Here is a 20,971-nt window from a genome sequence, read left to right on the forward strand (position 1 = left end):
TTAGTCAGTAAAATTTTGGTGAAATTTCAGTTGCAAAATCTGATCGCCACAGTATTATAGGGCTGGCGACTAGCATTAATTTTTCCAGAAATTCTTATCGCCAGCTGAGAATTGTGGTCGCCAATGCGACCATGGCGACCGTAATTAAAAAGGGTTGTGTACAAAACCCAACTGTCTACATTATGTGGCAAATAAGCCTGCAAGGACTAAAGTAAGACATTGTCAGTTTTAATTCTACAAATCTGTAAATTACTGCTTGCGCTTAGAGTGTCTTTTATAAGTTTTGTAAATGATCATGATGTTTTAAATGAAGTTATAACCTTACTTTAAGAAAAAGAAGAATGAGAAAATTTAGATCAGTTGCTGAGATGTATACATGTAATTATTGTTCAGTTCAAAGATTTACAAGATTATTTTCTCATTTTCCAATTGAGTTCAAAAGAAAACCTCTTTCCTCTCCTGTTGGTGGATAATGAAGGACACACTCCTCTCTTATCATGAGATGATGCTGAAGTAATGTGATTTATTTACATCTAAATCAAAAAGAGCTTCAAGTGCTACTAGAGGTGGGTGGATCTTTAGTAGATTTCTGAATCTGCACAACTTGTCTAAAATCTGGTGAGAGCTTTTGGAATTAATCTAGTTATATCAGGAGGTAATAAAAAAAGAGAGTTGTTATTACTAGTTCAAGGGGATGTACCTAAGAACTCTTATATTTGTTAGGCTGGTGGTTGTATGATCTACTGTGACTTGAGTTAATGACCGATGTGAGTAATCTGCTTGTAGAAACATAAGAAGGAAATGAAATGTGAAATCTGCTGGTCTACAGAGCTCTAGTAGATTAAAGTGTTGTGTCTTGACAACGGTTTTGGTAGCATATGGCAAGTACAGTAGGATACAGAGCTAGGGTATGGGTCACCATGCAGCCAGGTTGGATAGGATATATGATACAGTATTATGTTACAGTATTGATGTAATGGGATTGAGAATGAGAGTAAGCAAGTACAGTACAGTAGTTGGTACAGAGCTCTAGTAGATTAAAGTGTTGTGTCTTGACAACGGTTTTGGTAGCATATGGCAAGTACAGTAGGATACAGAGCTAGGGTATGGGTCACCATGCAACCAGGTTGGATAGAATATCATCAATGATACAGTATTATGTTACAGTATTGATGTAATGGGATTGGGATTGAGAGATTGAGAGTAAGCAAGTACAGTACAGTAGTTGGTTCTTTGTCCCCAGACTCAGTCTTGGTTGATTTTCATTAAAGGGTGTGACACCTAACAGAAGTATTAGACACCACCATTGATCCCAGAAAACACGCACACAGCTTGCTACCATCGGTAATAAGACACTAGTGTATAGTCAGTACATATGGCTGCGGTCAATACCAACAACACAGTGTACAAACTATACAGTGATGGACATCTCAGGTCCAGCTAAAGATAACAAGGTATCACGTTTCATTACTGTCTGCAAACTTGACTTGCAAGTAACGGAAAGCTAACTTTTTCAGACGCGGCACGCTGTTTGGGGCGAGTCTTCAATGCCTTTAAGGACATCAACAGTATTTTTACTCTGCAGAGTGACAATGATAAGCACTACAGGCAGGCGCAGATAATCCCGATTGTTTGATGTCGATTCGTCCTAACCGAGCAGGATTTTGCAGTTGCTGTAGCTGTAGCTTATCTTTTCAACACAGTGACTTCAGTTAAGCACCCTCACTTCTGAAGCACCATCCACTAGCAATTCCTCCCCAATCCCCAATTTCAGTGATATGTTTTGGGAAATTCGTTTTGAAAAATGTAGGATGATGTCATAGGTTGGATCAATTTATCGAAAAACTCTGACATAGCTGGGTTTGGTAAACTTGCAAAACAAACTAAAAAAAAACAAAGATAATTCTGTAGTTAACGCATCACTCACTTTGAATTACAAGGTTAATTCCATCTTACCATAGAGCTGTTCATCACAGCGTAAATGCAACAGGCAGTTAAATGGTACTTTGAAACGCTTGCTTTAGAAAACAGAAATGCAAGCTTGCCCTCTTACTGTACTTCTGTACGGTATTAAAGTGAAGGTGTTGTGGCCAAGTATTGAAACAAAGTAGTTTGCTTTGAGAAATATGTATGACATGCCTTGTTAGGGTGGTAAGCTTTCAGAATGCCATTACAATACAGTAAATATTGCATGAAGGGAGACAAATTGACTTTTGAGTCGGAAATGACAGAATACTCAGTGAAATCTGATGGTATAATAATGTAGCAGTAACAAAGGAATGAATCTCCTACTAGGGAACAGAAGGGGACAAGCATTAAGATATGCAGAGAGTATGACAACGACAAGTACATGCATTTTATATCTTGGTACCCAATTAATGGAAATTACCGTTGCTTAATCTAAATTTAAAATGTAAATTAATGCATACATGTCACTCAAGGACCTGAGTTGACCCATGATGCAAACTGTTCCTATTTTGCAATCCTTTCATTGCAAACAGAAATGAATAGGGAAAAAACAAGAGACTGAATCCCACACCTTTGAGCTTGTGTTGAAAATATTATTCAATAGTTAATTATTGGACCTTTTCAGATCTGGTCGGCAGACCTAGAAATTTGAATGGTAGATCAAGAAAAAGAGAAAAATGGGCAGTGCCCCCGAAGTGAGGGCGCAGTTCTGAATTGTTCCAGTTTCATATGTTGTTCGGTTAGTTAGGAAGATGGATAAATGTAGAGACGGAGACAGGTAAGTATCGAGGCATGTCAATCCCCAAATCCAGTAAGGTTTGGGAAACCACTATCGATAATTCTGAATTTAGCAATGGACAGAGGACAGTGCCATCTTTCCCAGTTCTGACTGGCATGTTTTGTGTGTATTGTTTAATTTACTTCGCTCCTCGCTTACCTGTCTCCCCACAACCTTAGCACCCTCATTCTACCGCGCCTAGAATGTCCTGGTAACCTACTAACACAGTGCACCCTCTATGACCAACTCCTCCGGTCACCGCCCTTCCTTCTCATTCTACCAACCAAAGAGTCTAGATCGCAAATTTTCGAGCGGATTTTTTTCCATCGGATTTCGTCCACTTTTGGTTTCCCAGGATCGGAATTTTTCCCATCCACTGTTTTGGAAGTGTTTGAAGTTGTTTGCAGCGCGATAAGTATCCCTTTCTTCTTATTGTAGTACGGTTGTTGTTCTTGTTGTAGTACGGTTAGTTCATTAGGGTGTCGCCTATGCATGTATCCGTTCTCTGATAAGTCAAGGATTTCAAGGTAGACTGTATACCCTCACACTATACTACTGAGCAGCCATTTGTGATCACTTGTATACTTACCAGCCATCCATTGACCTTCTTGATCTGTGTGGATCTTAATACTCACAATTGTTGCGATCAAGAAGTTGGAAAGTCTTGACTAGAGATTCATTGGTTTAAAATTAGACAAAAAAGTGTAAATGTAAATGGCATCGTAAAACTTAGCAGGATTTGTTCAGGTTAGAAGTTTAATTTCAAGTTGTTTTTTTATTGCCAGATTTTTTAGTCCTAAGGAATTCAAGGTTGGGCATGGAGAATGCTTGTGGAGCAGGTTCAGTAGGGTGGGAAGAATTTGTACACTTTCAGTGGAGAAGGAAAACACCGCCTGCAAAAATTTGTAGCAATACTTTGGAATGTGAATTACAATACAGCTCTGATAAATTCAGTATGCCTATTATACTACAGTATACTGTACTTTACCTGTAGGCTGTTGTCAGATCTTCTCAGTGATTTATAATGAAATGCAACATCAGACTTTCACGTTCAGATTTCAATCAATTCTAATTGGTGCTGTTACGTTTTAAGTCTTCTTTGATGCCATAGTAGAGCTCATTGTGTTTCGAAACCATTACTGTTTATACACTACCCACATGCAATAGTTACATCAGGGAGTTGTTATGTTCCATAACAACTCCCTGGTTACATGCACCCAATTGTATCAGCTGTGTTCTACAGATCTACAGCGACGATGTAAACAGGAAATGACATCATCTTTGTCATTGTGATCTCAGGGATCACAGAGATCCACCAAGTTTTTTTTCACTTGTTATTTTGATCTCGCACTCAGGATCTGATCCCCCACAACAGGACGAGTAAGATCTCCTTGTCAGATCCCGATCGGAAAAGCTTGGAGTTAATCCCGAGCAGAGGATCAGATCCCCTGCTCGGGATCTACAGTATTGCGAAGGCACTGTAAAGTGTTGTTAAAGGGATGTTATTATCTTTAGCACATTCATCGTGTGTAGTGAATACAAACCTAAGTATATAATGTTAGACGCATGTTAGACACATGTTAGACTCATGTTATCTCTCCATCTTACATAAACAGTAGTTCTGTTGTTTATGGTAGAATGCGTGATTACTATGGAAGCTCTCTCTTCAAACTCACCTCCCAGGGTTGAAATTTGACCAACTAATTACAGAGTACTCTCAAACGTCTCATTAATTTTCAATGATGTTGTCATGACATTGACAAGCAAATTGTACATTGACCTGTCACAACCTTGTTATATCAAATTGAAAATGCAGTTTAACAAGGTCAAACAGTACTAATGAGGGGTTTATATGTCAAAATTACACAAGAGGCAAAGAGACTGTCACACTGGGAATTGATGAGGTCAGTGCCAACTATTCATATATTCACAAAAGAAAATAATAGATTTTCAGTTGAGTAAGTCACGTACAGTAATATGTTAAAAGCTGTCCAATGATAATATATTTTATATAAACACCATGCTACTACGCACATACCTGCACTCCTGCTCTACCATATAACTATACGAACATGTACATACTAGCATAACTTACTTCGCTCCTTGCTTACCTGTCTACCCACAACCTTAGCACCCTCGTTCTACCGTGCCTAGAATGAACTTGTAACCTTTTAACACTGTGCGCCCTCTATGACCATCTCCCCTGGTCAATGCCCTTCCTTCTCTCTCTACCATCCAAAGTGCCTACATCGTGCATTTTGCTGTCTGGACCTCACAAGTTCATATGGAATTGGAACCTTGGATCTTAGTTTTTTCCATATTTTAGATACAAAGTAACAATAAAATGAGACTTCATTTGTCAGAATCTGTCCGTCCCAAGTTGTAAACTTTCTGAGTTTCTGGTCAAATTTGTCTTTTGATTTAGGTTTACCCAGTGGCGTAGGAAGGTACTTTTGAGTGGGGGGCTGAAGACGGATGGCCGGCCTGGGGGAGGGGTCTAAGGGGAGGGGGTGTCCCCCTCCCCTTTGGATTTTTTTTGCATTTCCAGGTGGCCTCAGATGCAATTTGGTGCAATATAGCACACTTCAACCCACCCACTCCATTTTGTATATAATTTTGCATTTTCACCTGGCCTTAGATGCAATTTGGTGCTCTAAATGAGATTTTTTTCTCATTTGGAAATGAAAAAGGGGTTTTCTGACTTGCAAAGCGGGGGGGCGGAATGATACTTCCGCCCCTCCACATTTTTCACTGGGGGGCTGGCGCCCCCCCCCAGCCCCCCCGGTTCCTACGCCCTTGGGTTTACCACACTCCTATCTTACTGTACATGTCTAATATACATCTGCACTATGGCCTGCCATACCTACAGTACTTAGCTTTATAACGATTGGTAACATTTTGCACTGTCCCCTCACTAAGCCCTGTACTGTAGGTCTTTGGTCTAAGAGCTTCCTTATGAAGTGTGTCAATAGGTTTATGTTAATTACTAGGATTTTTGTCCGAAAGGTTTCTTTAACACTTGTTTTGATCAGCAGCCTATTCCTCTTTGTTGTCAATTCCAACATATTCAGAGTAACCACAGCTACATATGATAATTTTCATCTTTGCACAGTATGAACAGTAACAATGACATGTGACATCTATGGATTTCTTTGACATGCAGGTTTTCATCCCTCAACATTCTTTCACAAATCAGCTGACTATATTTTCTGCGCAGTCGATTAAAGAGATTTCCGTCGAAATAAGACTGAGCAGTTTTGCAGGGTTTTTAAGACATAAATTTCTCCCTCTTTTTCACCAACTATTAGATGAAACACCATCCTTCCAAAAGCGCAGGAATTCTGGTGTCAGTTATACCTTTCCCATGTTCCTCAAATCCATTAGGTTAATTTATCACAGTGAAAGCTGATGATGTAAACATTCCTAGCGGAGATGACATTCAACCGCATCTGTGTCTGCTTCAGTGTGAGGTTAAGATGGGTGATTAAGTGGTACACCATCTCCTTCTCGATCGTCATCCGTTACTTAAATGATATTTAATCATGTTCTAATGATCGAGTGCAAGGAAATACAGATCGACACATTTTTTTGAAGCTCTTGATATCAGAAAAAATGCTGGATTTTGCTTGAATTTCCTTACTTGCTACTGAACTTTCAGGGACCTGTGTATTTGATCAATAAAATGGATGTGATCTGGAGTTACACAGTAAACAACACATACTCCCCCCATTCCCACACCACCTCAGGTAAAGAAACGGGTGATAGGGATCACCACCGACTGAGGTCTGAATAGCTCAGTCAATTGGTAGTGCAATTGTGGGACCAGTGATTCTGATGTCACTGAATCAAAATACTTTTTTGTTAGTCAAAAATCCTCTACTCTTTTCAAACTCTAAGACTGTACTGTACTGTAAGTCTGTACTGAACTATACTGTACTGTAAGTTACAACTTCTCTAAGAGCGTATTTGAACATGATACTTACAAGTAGATACGTTCTATGCAGTACCCTGCTGAAAAGGGATACATTTGAAAAGTCCAATAAAATGATAATTAACTGCAGAACATTTCTTGATTGTAGCACTTTTATATATTTAATATGTATATATTTAATTATATCATATTCATGTACAAGTGCTGCTAATGTAACCTACATATGCAAAGAATAACACAAAAGTTACAAACCAAGGATTATTGTAATATAGCAATATACAGATATATATAAGTAATTGTAAATTCAACATAATAAAAGATACCAAAATGAGCTTAAAACCCTATAAATTGGAAAGCCAGCTGATCTGTGAATTGTACAGTAAGTTACTGTATCAACCATTTGGCTCCTCCCAGCTTGCTTAAAGTCTGCCTTCCTCCCCAAATGTCACATCACAAAACTTATTCTCAACCTATATAGTACTTAGCATTGTACAGTAAGGTGTGACTGTCTACCGTAGTCTTAACAACTGTATTTGTACATACAGTATTTACAACAGTGAATCTTTACCAAGCTGATGAATTTGATTATGGGCTTGTTGCCACCGGTAACTTCAGGGCTTGAATTGTTTTTTCAGGTCGTTTGATTGATTGACAGTCAGTCTAGGTGTCTTCTGCACAGCATTCTCCTTCCTATCCATTCACTGTTAATATATATAATTGACATCGTAGTGAGTTGGAAATATATATAGTTCCCTATAAGAAAATGATACTTGTCAGGCTGTAATAGGCTGTTGAAACGCTTAGAAATCCAATAGGATGTAAAGAAGGTATTAATCCAATGTAATCCGGGCAGTTTTCGAAAGATTTTAATCCACTACGAAAACGCATGAGTAAACACTTTGGATGGTAGAATGAGAAGGAAGGGCATTGACCGGATAGGACCGGTCACTGAGGGTGCACAGTGTTAAAAGATTACCAGGGCATACTAGACACAGTAAATGAGGTGCTAATGTTGTGGGGAGACAGGTAAGCGGGTCACTCGTAAATATATAAACCAGTAAGTTTTATAATAGTTGTCTGATGTTAGCTCAGCGTATGAAACTCTGAGTAACAACTACTAGTGTTCCACTAGTCTCAACTAGTCTCAACCTAAATTGATATAATATACAGTAGTCTACCTATACGGTAACTTACAGCAGGTTGTTACTTGAGTTTCATGCCTGCAGTGTGCGGCGATTATCAGACACTATAATAATATATATATTAATATGTGTTTCATAACAGACAAGAAATAGGTACCTGACCAACATCAGGGGAGAATCTCTCCTTCCTCTTCTCCTCAATCCCCTCCTTTCGCTCCCTTTCCTCCCTTCCTTCCCCTCCCTAATAAGATGACCTTTGGGTTGGTACTATTGGTCATTGCTTCACATGCAACCACAGTGCATTGATCATTCTAGTTTTCAATATTTATGTGGCTCTGTCACAAAAAAATCTATAAAAGTCCTTCACAGCCTCCTTGACATAGTGTAAGCTGCTCTCTGGTTTGAACTATATATATTTAGTATTTACTCTCTGCTGTAACTTAATATATATCTAGTATCTTTGAATTTAGCACAAGGTTGCTAAGTCTTACAAATATGTAACAGCCTTTGTAGACCCTAATCTCCAGGTGATGTTTGCTTGATGTAGCTATTCAAAGATTCTATGGAAGCTCTCCTTACAGATGAAGTAAGCCTCATGGAAATCAATACCTTCTATTTTCAAAAATCCCCCTACTCAATAGGAGAAATGTGTATGATCAATAATACTGCAAAGCCATTTAGTTAACTACGACCACCTACGTTACTTATGATTAGTGGTAAACTGTAGTTCACAAAAGATACTGTAGAAATTCAAGACGATGGGCTAACCTGGGATTAACGATTAATATTTCAGCACCACCAATGTTTGAAAATGGGTGTGATTGTGTTAAGTAAAAGATAAAGAGTTGTCCGTTCGAAGAAGAACCGTGTCAGTTATTAGCATTTTATTCAACTATATACGTAGGCCTATTGAAGATGTACAAATCTATAGGAATCTGAAGCAAACCTAGCCATCATCCTTGTTCTTATGATATCATCTGTTGAATACTTCTCACCTCATTTCTGTTCCTTTGTGCTCCCTTTCTCCAAAAACGTGTAGGGTGGGTGGGGGGGGGAAGGGGGTGCTTCCTTTCTCCAAAATAGTGTGGGGCGGGGGGAGGACTATTCTAGGAGATGGTACTATCTCTGTACATACGCAAGTTAAATTGACCCAGTCCTACTGTACTAAATGCGTACAATTGAATTACAATCTCATCAACTCTCTCATTAACTTATGTCCTCGGGATACATGCAGTAAAAGATACAGATTAATTAAGCCAATCGATAAATTGGTTCCAATCTAGGGCATTCACCTAAAAAATTGAACTCTGTATACCAAAAATCGTTGAATTCGTCTGGTCTCTAGGAACAAAAGATGTACTTCACTTCATCTCCTCACCAAAAGGTGCGTCTCTTGCTGTACCATGCCAATCTGGAGTGTAACTGGAAGTAAATAACCAAACCAGGTACGTTTTGTACTGTTTGAATCTCCATGAACATGGAGGCTACTGTATTTCGGTCTCTAGGAACAAGATATCAACAATGCGTTTTTTCACTTTGGAGGAGCCTGGATCTTATCCTGACCTTACCCTTCACTGATGGTACCTGTGTCCTTGTATACACACCTCTACCTTACCCCCACTCCCACTCTACTACATCGAGGTCCTTCTGGTAACTTTGTTAATTGTAGAGTTTACGCCATTGCTTGCTAGACAGTTCGCCGTGACCCTACTGTTGTACTTTCCCGTCTAGCGCATGTAAGAAAAAAGATTTAATGTTGCTGGTCTCCCTAGACATACAGTACCAAGTGTTACCCAGCATTGATTGAAACTACCGTAGTAGTACTAGGATGTCTTCCACGGTTGTTTTTTGTCAAGGGCACTTCAGGGATCGAGTAATGATTGATTTTGTTTGCAAAACAGTCCCAAAATCCCTCCCTATGCAAGAAATAGATACTTATCGGGCTGCAAATGACTTGTAAGCTCTCTAGAAACCAGTAGTTGAAAAACTCTCAAATCCTAAGATTTACTTTGTTCCTTGCTTACCTGTCTCCCCACAACCTTAGCACTCTCATTCTACCGTGACTAGAATGTACTGGTAAACCTTTTAACAATGTGGGCCCTCTATGACCGGCCCCTCCGGTCAATGCCCTTCCTTCTCATTCTACCACCCAAAGTGTCTACATCGTTCGTTTCGTGTGTGGATTCAACTTTATTCGATCTGAAAGGTTCCTTTTCCAGTAGATGGAAAACTCTGAAATCCTAAGAAACCATCATGGACGAATCAATTCTCCGACTAATTTATGTTTGCATTCTTTGGACAACCAACCTACAGTATGGAGTTGCTACTGTATGTCAGCAGCATCACCACCATGTTGCAGTGATTGGAACGGAAAGCAAAAACATGTTTCTCCCCTGAGAGATTCCGTTATCTGTCTTTTTCTTTATAAGAAAAAGGATCTCCCCCCCCCTGTGAGAAGCTTGGCAAAACATCCTTGACCTTGAGTTAGATGTTAAAGAGGCGTGGTCGTGACGTAGCGGCTTTTAGAATATTTCTTCTGGACGTCAGAGTTTGGTACAGTACATTTCTCTGACGTCACGAAGGTGACGTCACTCAGTACTTTTACGAATGATCACCGCGACGAACATCGGCAACTTTCGCCTGTATGCAGTCTGCTACATGTACAGTTTCACATAGGGAAAGTCCGGTACACAATGCAGGGAGTGACTGTATTACTGACAAAAGGCTACTGTAAATTAGATATTTAATGCGGAAATTAAAAGAACGGAGGTCCACATCGGTTCTTCTTTCCGACGCTTTGATGCGTGGGTTCGACAGTAAAAAGGCTTCGAGACGAAACGAGGTGAATTTAAAGAAAGTCGAGGGATAGGTGACAAAGACCTAACGGTTTCCTCAACACATTGTGAACACCTCCTTGAATGTCATCTCGCTGCATGTCGTTTTTGCTGGTAAGTGCGTAACTTTCAGCATGCATAAACTTTTAAAAATGTAAGTTTGATAGGCCTAGGTCTTCCATCCATAGGTGAACAAGTCATACATTGATGTAGGCCTATAACTGAAACAAAATTGCTTTCTCTCGATCTAGGTGAAGCAAGTACATGAGTATTCCAAGAACCTTTCAAATAATTGATTAGGAATAGGCTCAGGCCTAATTTCGGTTGCTAAAGCCTTTTATTTACTGTAGGCCTAACTTCTTCGTGTAGGTTTTATTCTGTCAAGGGTCCTCTTTGGACTTGTTTTTAGTTATGGACAATTGATTGACCACTATGGTGAACTGAAGTAGTGCCACTGCCAGGGCTTTATTTCTCAGTTTGAAACTTGTAAGATTGTATCTGAGGACAGTGTATCCTCTCATACAGAGAACAGGTGTAAAATGTTTAGATCGAACTTCAGGTTTCCCCCTCCCACACAAGATATATTCTTGTTGAAGATATATTCTCATGACATTAGTAGGAGTTGTATGTGGATCACCAGTTAACCACAAGTTTGCATGCATTGCCTATAGCTGGTTGTATTCAAGTGCTGGAGTCATAACAGACCAAAGTTGATGAAGACTTATACCTAAAAATATGTTGCTCTGTTCAGTAGAAAGTGGTGTGAGTGAAATTTGTGCTTTGACAGCCCTTGCAACTGCTTGTTTTTATTACACTTTGTTGAAGGTCATTTCACCGTGATGAAGAAGGTATTGCAGCCCTATCCCATGGTGAAGAAGAACTATTGTGTATTGATGAAGGGTGAGTATATAGTAAAGACTATCACATAGTTACTCTATGGAAGTTTCTATGGATACAGTTATCAGTGTAATTTAAATGGAATATAACCTGCAAGTTAACACTGCTGTACAGTGTAGAGCCAGCCATACTGTCAAGTGAGGAACTATTTTCATTCTCATTTAAAGTTTAAAGAAAAGAAGAAGAAAATCAGTTAGAGTAAGCTAAGCTAAGGCCTACGGTTTCATGTATGACCTATTCCATAGTGAAGTTGGGGTATACATCCTGCTTAAATACTCTGCTAAATGTGGTTTATTAGGTCAACAATTTTGGCCATTGAAAATTCCTATATTCCATGCTTTATACCAGAACTATACAAACATTCATTACAATCTTCCCTGCCTAAAGCAAATACCACCAAGAGTACCCTGTTTTGGGCAAAAACAACACAGGAAATTGAATATCTACAGGTGTTGGTAATGCTAGCACACTGCCCCCCACCCCCACAAAAAATACAGATACCATGACTGAAATTTTGTGCCTCAGCACTTACATTACAGTACTGATGCAAATAGGCTTCCATAATCTATTATTAATATACCTGTTGACTGAATTTTTGGATTTTCTTTTCACAGAGAATTACTCCCTAATGAAACTGTAGAGAGTGAGGTGTTTCCTCCAGAGCTTGAGATGGACTCCTCAGAAAAACAGAGTGAAGAGTCTCTTCCAGATAACTGCCCCTCAGGGGAAACTCTTGGTATAATTGAGGAAGCGAAATGTATTGTATCTATAAACAAATTGTTAGAACTGCTGAAGTTAATACATGGGGAATACTGCACACACACAAACTGTACTAAAATCATATCTTATCAATGGAGTGCTATTGGTACAGCAATTATTTTTTCTTGGAAGTGTGAAGATGGCCTTGTGTGGAAAATGGTACTCACAAAACAGATTTTGTGGTATCTTTTCAGGTAACATTCAATATTCGTCAGCTGTAACCAGTGGCGTCACCAGACTTTTCAGTCTGGGGGGGCACAGGGGGGGCACCAGCATTTGATGGGGGGGCACTTAGGTGGATACGGATCAACGTCCTGGGGAGGGGTCTAAGGGGAGGGGGTGCCCTCCAGGCGCGGCGGAACGGGAAAATTATTGGGGGGGGGACTAATGTGTAGAGACTATCTAAGCGGAGCGCCACCATCGGTTGGCGCGGAGCGTACAAGAAAATTTTGGGTTTTTCAAACCCCCAGATGGCCGGAAACGGCACTTCCCGAGTGTTTTATGCTGCGAATACCTAGCCCTAAAATATGGGTCTCAAGCCTGCAATTTCTCAGATTGCAAGCGCCCAAGCCCCCCCCGGTTCCGCCGCCACTGCCCCCCTCCCCTTTGGAAAATTTTCGCATACGGAGGATGGGCTAGATGCAAAATGCTGCCACATTTGATGCTAAATTCGATCTGAAGATATCTCCAGAAATTGCTCTTTTTGAGGTAATGATTTTAACAAGGCGCAGAATTTTGCGGAGGATATGAACCACATGCTGTCGATATTATGCCTAACCCTATCAATAGAAGCTACATTTGTTGAATTAATGTGTGCATGACCCCGAATCCTTTCTTGACCTTCTCGTTTTCGCCCATTATCTATTAAGATGTAACAGGTTCCAGCATCGTTATTGGCTCCTATCAGGGATCTCACCATGCAATCCAAAGTTTGATCACACATCGAGTATGGCTCAGTATGCAGGTGTGAACATTCGCCATTTGTTCCTACAAGCATCTGACCTCAAATGACCTCTGCACCCCTTACACAACAGGATTAATATATGGGTCCACAAATATAGGCAAGTATGGTGCCTGCGGACCCTCACATTCTCACATTTCGTCAGCTCCTAACCTGTCAACCTCAGACCAAGGCAACATATTGCAGTACCCTCCCTTCTCACAGTCATGTAGCTCGCGAAGCGGACTTGTATATCCGCTGGTATGGCGTGAGCACTGACACATTCAATGTAAATATCGACACCTGTTGTGATGGCGCGGGTTACGACTTCGATACCCGACGTTCAAGGATAAACTTGTTAATTTTTTCGCAACTCATTTGAAGAAAATACGAATTACTGTGCTTCTTTGTCCTTATGAAAAACCAACTCAGATGATGGGAGTTGAATATAACAAAATATATATATATTTTTTTACCAACCCAAATCTCAGATGGGGGGGCACCCGGGGGGGCACTAGGTTTTCCAGGGGGGGCACGTGCCCCCCCTGGCCCCCCCTTGGCGACGCCACTGGCTGTAACCATTTCAGGAAACAATTATTCTAAAATGGCATTGTATTTTAAAGTTTCCAAATTTGTTTTTGTAAGCAACACAACATTTCTACGTGTTCAAAGGTTGTATGTAACTCCAGCTGTTAAAGCTACCTGGCAGAAGGTACAAAAGGCAGAATTCTGCAAACTTAAAGACAGAGGTTTTTGTGTAGCAGGAGATGCTAGAACAGACTCCCCTGGGCATTGTGCGCAGTACTGTACTTACAGCTTCATGGATGAAGATTCTTAAAAAATGTTGCATTTAGAGGTAGTTGATGTTAGGGAAGTAGGGGGAAAAAGTCCAAACATGGAAAGAGTTGGATTTGAGAGATTTTTGGATTTCCTAATGAAATAATTAAAATCTGTGAAGTAGTGACAGATGCCCATGTTCTGATAAAGGCACAACTAATAAAAATGTGTACAATATATGATGGAATTTCTCATCAAGTGGATGTTTGGCATGGGGCAAAGAACCTTGTCAAGTAACTCTCTAACGTAGCAAATACCAAAGAGAACACTGATCTGCACTTATGTATGCCTGCTATAACGTAATAATTTCTGGTACTCCACTAAAGAGTGCGGTGGTAATGATATCACAATCAAGTCAATTTTGCTGTCACTTCTCCACCACATTGTAGACGAACACCAGTAGTTGTTATCAATTGATGGTACACCTGGTGAATGTAGTCATCACCACCTATGTGAAAACGACCATAGTAAGCCTTATCTGAAGAAGGGATCACCGTCACATGAAGCTCTTAGCTCTTCCATACTCAAGAAGCAATTTCTTAACACTTTTCCATATTACAAAAATTTCAAGCATACTGGTCTCTTGAATCATTTCACAATCATATGCTAATGTATGCCAATAAATGTTGTGCTTATTCTTATGATGGATATGTAACTAGAATGCTACTGGCTGCTATCGATCACAACTATCACATTGCAAACCAATGTATCTGGCAAAGTATAGTTCAAGATCAAAACAATGGGGCTTCAAAAAGTCAAAGTGCCTAAGTCTTTTGGTTACATTCCTGAATTGATGAAAACTGTCTTTCTGCTCAGACAAGAGAATCAGTGCCATTTATTGGCCAGAGTAGTCCTACCTGAAGATCACCCAAAAATCATCAAACCAAATATTGGCAGTGCTCCAAAGCCTAGTATGAGTGTTTTACTTGCACAGTACCAGCTTAGATTTGCAAATTCAGCTGACATGGGGCATTCCTAAGCTACAATGGTTAATTTAGGAAACGAGATGCAGTTTTATTTCACTTGATTTGTTATTGATTAGCACTCTTAATGGCTCGGAGAGATGTTACATAAAGTTAAGTCTTGATGTGTGCTAAATTTACTACACTTAAAGAGTTATTTAAAGACTCCCTACTTTACTCGTTCATTTAATTTAAATCAACTTTATTATTACTATGTTACAAGTCAAGCAAAGCATGTTCTTTGATTTTCATGTCAAAAACAGAGCCCTTGGATTACATTCAATACTATTTTATCCTTGTAACACACTGTAAACATGTCATTTGATTGATGCCTTAAAGTCTTAAGTATTGTCACTGAGTTTTGCATGCATCTGAGGTGGCAAACTGTAGTCTTATCCAGTGGTGAGTAGCATTTAGTCAGAACTTCTATCTAGACTAACGAACATATTATTGTAATGGTTTAACATGCAAGTCAATGGGGCTTTTAGTAGGGTTATGTCGTTCTAGTATCTTTAGACTACCTACTGTAGTCCAGCCCCTGTAATAGATGAAACTCAGCTGTTTAAGAGGTCATTTATCAAAATTAAAAGTAGTACAAGCTTGGCAACTTGGTCTGATAGCATTCATGGTTTTTAACTGTCTATAACACATCACAATGGCTGTGACAATACTTCATTTTTTTAGAGAAAGAAAAGAGAATACATTGTCATCAACTAAATTTGAACTTTTTATACCTTTATTGGAGTGCTCACATCTGTATTATTTGGATCTGCATTTGCTACTTGCCACCTACATTCTAACTTTTTCCCCTGATCGTGTCGTTTCATACCTTTCAAAACAAGAAATAAATATTTTACCTTTCAGCATAATTTGCAAACTTCTTTCACTCCTTGGAAGAACAATAACACCCCTTCCCCTCCACCCTGCTTAGGTTAACACTCTATAAACTTGAAAACCATGAAATAATCAGTTTACCTTCAACAATGTTTCACTGCTTGGAGTAACAAAAACGCCTCCCACAGCCCCACCCACCATCGTCCCACATAGGTTACTACTGTCTATATAAATAAGAAAAGAAATTACCATCACTCTACGAAAGGTTGTTAATACGATTGAAAACCCTATCACAAACCATGAAATAATCAGTTTACCTTCAACAATGTTTCACTGCTTGGAGTAACAGTTTCCCCTCACCCCCCCCCACTCTTCCCCAATCGCCCCACTTTTATCACTACCACTGTGGCAATATGGTTTCTTTTCAAACTGTTTTCTCTCTTAATCGATGAGGTTGTTGCCAGGATTGAATCCTACATATTGTCTGTCCACAGATGGAAATCTTTCCCTTATCTCTGAGATGCAACAGGATGGCAATACCATTCTATTTCCTCTACCTAGGCGACTAAACTTCAAGTAAATAAAATTTCTGTGTAAGCATAATGTCTGTAGTTCCTGTTGGTTCTGTTTTCTTCCAAAGCAAGATCATCCTCTCGCATGCGCATATTTACACCCAAGATGTGTGCATTAAGGCAAATATCACTAAATGCATTCGAGTAAGTTACACATTGTTGCACCCTGTTTGTGCAGCACTTCTTTTCCGCATCAGTTAGCATCTCTACACATTGCAGACATTTGCACCACGAAGGGACTTCACGAGAAGCAGTCACTTCCTCAGTTTGGTTTGGCGCAGTGAGATCACTGTGAGCATCTGGGTTTCTGCTGAGAAGCTCTACTGCAACCTGCTCTAACTGTTCTCGTGACAATCCTTGTACATACATCTGTTGGAAAATTGAAAATAGCTTGTTTATTCCTTCAGTACAATCATGAATATATTAAGAGATAGCAGGGAAATTGGCTGCTAGTAAAAATGCAGGATATTTTTTGGGTCAAACTCACTACCTCATAGCACTCTGAATGGTGAAATTTTGGTATATTGTGAATGCATGTGGAACGCAGCAGAGTGAATGATGCAATCATGGCACTTCAAATACAAAGTCTATTTATGAGCTATTTCATTCAGTTCTTCACAGATGAAAATAATCACAAAGGTGCATTTTGATGGCATTCTTAACACAGAAACCTTAACAGTGTGGAATTTATCTTATCCACAAAAATGTCACATTTTCAGCCACTGGAATATCCCTTTAAGAAAGAATTGAACACAAACATTTCATTTGATTTCATACCAAAAAAATTTGGACCGCAGCCATTCACGTGAAACAAAACATAATACTCATCTTGATAGATAACTAGTTTGGTTATCATTGAAAGAGACAAAAGGTGGTTTTCTTTGATTTCACAAAGACTGACATTCCTCAGAAGCTATACTTTCATTTTCTAATCTTTATTTACTGAAAACCTTAAAATCTGACATATTTTGGAATGTTAAATTTTTAGCTGGAAATGTATTATGAGTTTGAGTTTTCATTAAACTTTAATATTTTGAATGAATATCTGGTGTGGATAAATTACTTTGGGATTATGAATTAGGGGGGGTGGTTTCAGCCCAATCATCATGCATGGTGACATCACATAGTTTGCTTCTGTTAGGGAACTTCATAAACCTGTATTGGCTGCAATCTGAATATCACTCTCTGGAGATTTGCCGGTGTGTCTGACACTAAGGTGTCCAACTGCACCAATGTATGTGTGACAATATTCTTTGTTATAAGAATTCGGTACAACATAAATTATAAATAGAAAAATAAGCAAATATTGGTCTGATAACAGTGGGCACAGTTGCACATTGTGACATAAACTTGTACAATATTGTATTATATGCATCATAATCTGGACAAATTTTGGTCTGATAACATTGGGCAGTTGCTCATTGTGACATAACCTTGTACTACGGTACATTATCATGCATCATAATCTGCATACGTTATGATTTTTGTGGTCTATGATCATCAACGTAATGTAAATATTTAGTAAAGTGGAAAGTGTGTGCTATGCCAACCTGAATTTGAAATTCATTTTCGTTTGAAGCCACATTCTGCTGCCCAGGTGCACTATCATCTTCACCTGCTGCATGCTCATTTGGTGAGACCTCACTATCACTAGTGTCTGACAAATCCTGTATAAAGAAAAAAATTCAAAAGACACTTATGAATGCAATATTTCTAGCATTGCTGGCTTTGAGCCTGTTTGAGTGTAGATATCAGATGGCGATGCTCTAGATATCATTATAGTATAGGCAAATGGGCTTTAATCTGTCAGGACAGTTGTTATTCATACAGTATAGCTCCCTGGTCTCACCCCATGGTAAAGAATCACTGCTGTGCGTACAGTACTATACCAGCAGTACCCATTTAGTACTAGATCCTTACCAGGTTTGTATCAGGGCCTGCCATGCTGGTCACAACCATCCCCTAATCCCTGGCTCACACCCCACGGTATAGAACCACTGCTGTATGTACAGTACAATACCAGCTTAATCCTATAGTCCTAGATTATTACCATGTTTGTATTAGGGCTTGCCATGCTGGTCACAACCATCCCTTAATCCCACAACCATCCACTAATCGCCCTCACTCTCCAAAGCAATGTCATATTCTCGTTTAACCCTTTTTATGTCAAGCGCCCAAGCCTATAGGGCTACTTTTATTTGGTTCACTTTATAATTATAGGCATACGCCTATAGGATATACACTTAACTTACTAGACTTAGCCTAGGCCTAATATAGTAATAATAAATAATTTCTTTGCTGATGAAATAAGGCCTTGTACATTAAAATTCAAGTTGTAAGTGCATATGACACCCTCCCTCCCAACCATGCATTATATTTGACGATTCGTTTGCACGCCGAGAGCACCCTTACCCTTCGCCTTATACCATTACCAGTTAATAATAGACCTAGGCTTACTAATGACACATTTAGGCCTAGCCTACCTTAACCTAGACGCTGTGTTGACAGTTATTAACATACCGTAGGTTTATTCTGGCAAGCTTTCCTTTTTGTCCCACACGTACAGAAAGAATTGCAGTAGGCCCCTAGTCCCTTGCACGGACACCCAGCTCCTGCTCGGCCCCTAGTCCTAGTGCTGGGCTGTCTCTGACTTGTCTTATTACAATTACAACATGAAGGGTCTCCACCGGAAAATTGTGAATCCCATGATGATTGTAACGCTAGTTCAGATGACATCTTCTTTTGTAATTTTCAAAGAAGGTTTTTCGAAATTCACAAAATATACGTTCGAGCTAATGTTTCGGCAGTGGTACTGAATGCAGTGTCATATATTGAAGGCGAGTTGTCAACTGGTTGCCTGTACTGTAAGTCTGTAGACACACATACAGCACACACAGCAACGGTTCCGATTCGGTTAGTGCGATGAGGACTGTACATTATGTAGCGCATGCACTTCATATTGCCGCTGTGGCAACAACGCCTGTGTTTTGCACACATGTGTTCGGCAGACTTCTTGGAAATTAGTGGTCAGATACCATTTATACTTCTCTCTTACCTAAAGTAGAATCCATCTTACCAGTCACCTCCGATCTTTTTGCATAGTGTAATAATTTACAATATTGCAGTTTATATATTTTTAAATTTTAAAAGCTTGACATTGAATACTAAAAACGAATTTATTTTTTCCCCCTGTTAAAACCTCTTACATCACGATGAACAATGTTGTTTGGCAACAAACCTTAAACCAATGAGAAAATTGAAAATTAAATTGCTGTCGATATTTCATGACGACCACGCCCCTTTAACACTAGTGAAAGTTCCCATGAAAGTATCTCTGTCTTGTTATTAACGCTCTTCTGAACTGAACATAATTTAGCGTCTAAGGAGATTAACAACCGTGTTGAATCGTAACGGTTGTGAGTATTCTAATCACTCTTCTCTGATACCTGTCTCCATTCTACATATGCACTCTAGTCTAGCTAGTCTAGCCTACAAAAGTTTATAGCAGTTTGGCACAGTGCCCCCACACCTGACCGACTTGAATAGGTCAAAGTTTTTCATAGGGAAGGTGACATCGTTTGTGAAATAGCAAGGTAGTCATTCTTTCTCACTTTCTCGCTGTCCGTTTAAACCACACAAGACATATAAAATTATAACAATGGAAACATTCTACATTGATTTAGAAAACAAAATTATATATGCGCATTCACCAAAGCTCCAACAAATATATACATAGTACTTAATCATAATTATTGTCATGCTCCCGCTAGAAGTTCAAAAATCCTGTTTTGTTTCATAGTTTGCTATTTTATGATCCGCCTTCACCTTTTCCATATACCACATGCAACTTGGCTGAAATATCGGTAAGATTTGTGAGGATTCCTATGGAGCTTCTTCAACCGATGGATTGTGTAACTTGCTTCATTTGAAAATGTAATCACGATAGTCATTTCACTTTGGAAGAATAAGCAGGACATAACAAAAGAGAAAAAAGAAGAAGAAGAAGAAGAAATAACAAGGGTTATGAGTTGAAGACTTATAAGAAAATAAAAAGTAAAACAACCAACATGTTTTAATGGGTGAAGTTGTTACCGTTTGATTGGGTGTCAATCTTTGGTCAGTGATGTTCTTGGCAGATTCGTGTCTAAAGTGTTGAAAAATTTGGACTGTTTTGTAAGTTTTCTTCACCTGTGTAACTTCGAATGGACCAAGGTTATCTTTTGTTGATTTTTAAAATATGCGTTATCAATTTGCTTATGATAGAAGAAGTATGTACATGCTTGAAAGGAATTTTCTAGTAAATACATAATTTATTGTGATATTTTATATATCTGGAAGCAATTGCAATTTATTTTCCTACAAAACTCCTTCAATGTTTCAAAATTGGTGTCAAGGATGTTTGAGACAAATTTAGGTCGTCGTCATCTTCCATGTCAAACCACACACCTACATTACAATATCACCTGTACATTAATTCATCTCCCAATTCAAAATTATTTTAATTAAATATCTCCCTC

At 39.1% G+C, this 20,971-nt stretch overlaps 2 protein-coding genes and 1 long non-coding RNA gene across 3 annotated transcripts in view; 2 read left to right on the forward strand and 1 right to left on the reverse strand.

Annotated features, from left to right (window-relative positions):
* LOC139964237 (neural proliferation differentiation and control protein 1-like) overlaps positions 1-20,971 on the forward strand; it is a 125,685-nt gene that overhangs the window by 21,589 nt on the left and 83,125 nt on the right. The gene's annotated exons all lie outside the window — the stretch shown is intronic.
* LOC139963983 (uncharacterized) lies at positions 10,312-12,527 on the forward strand. The gene is made up of 3 exons (XR_011791810.1): positions 10,312-10,904; positions 11,004-11,553; positions 12,165-12,527. It is a non-coding gene; the product is annotated as an uncharacterized lncRNA (long non-coding RNA).
* LOC139963984 (uncharacterized) lies at positions 13,827-19,670 on the reverse strand. The gene is made up of 3 exons (XM_071965258.1): positions 18,975-19,670; positions 18,005-18,121; positions 13,827-16,823 (listed from the first exon to the last, which is right to left on the reverse strand). Exons 1-3 carry the CDS (start codon positions 19,188-19,190, stop codon positions 16,455-16,457), a joined length of 702 nt encoding a protein of 233 aa, XP_071821359.1. The 5' UTR covers positions 19,191-19,670; the 3' UTR covers positions 13,827-16,454.

Source organism: Apostichopus japonicus, chromosome 22 (assembly GCF_037975245.1).
Source record: "Apostichopus japonicus isolate 1M-3 chromosome 22, ASM3797524v1, whole genome shotgun sequence".
Lineage (NCBI taxonomy): Eukaryota > Metazoa > Echinodermata > Holothuroidea > Aspidochirotida > Stichopodidae > Apostichopus > Apostichopus japonicus.

What these genes read in the sequence shown, in the direction of transcription:
- LOC139963984 (XM_071965258.1), bottom strand. Translation starts at nt 19,190, where the DNA reads ATGTCATCTGAACTAGCGTTACAATCATCATGGGATTCACAATTTTCC. An exon ending in CTTGCCAGAATAAACCTACG is followed by an intron (nt 18,122 to 18,974) that starts GTATGTTAATAA and finishes TTCTTTATACAG; the next exon opens with GATTTGTCAGACACTAGTGA. An exon ending in AAAATGAATTTCAAATTCAG is followed by an intron (nt 16,824 to 18,004) that starts GTTGGCATAGCA and finishes ATTTTCCAACAG; the next exon opens with ATGTATGTACAAGGATTGTC.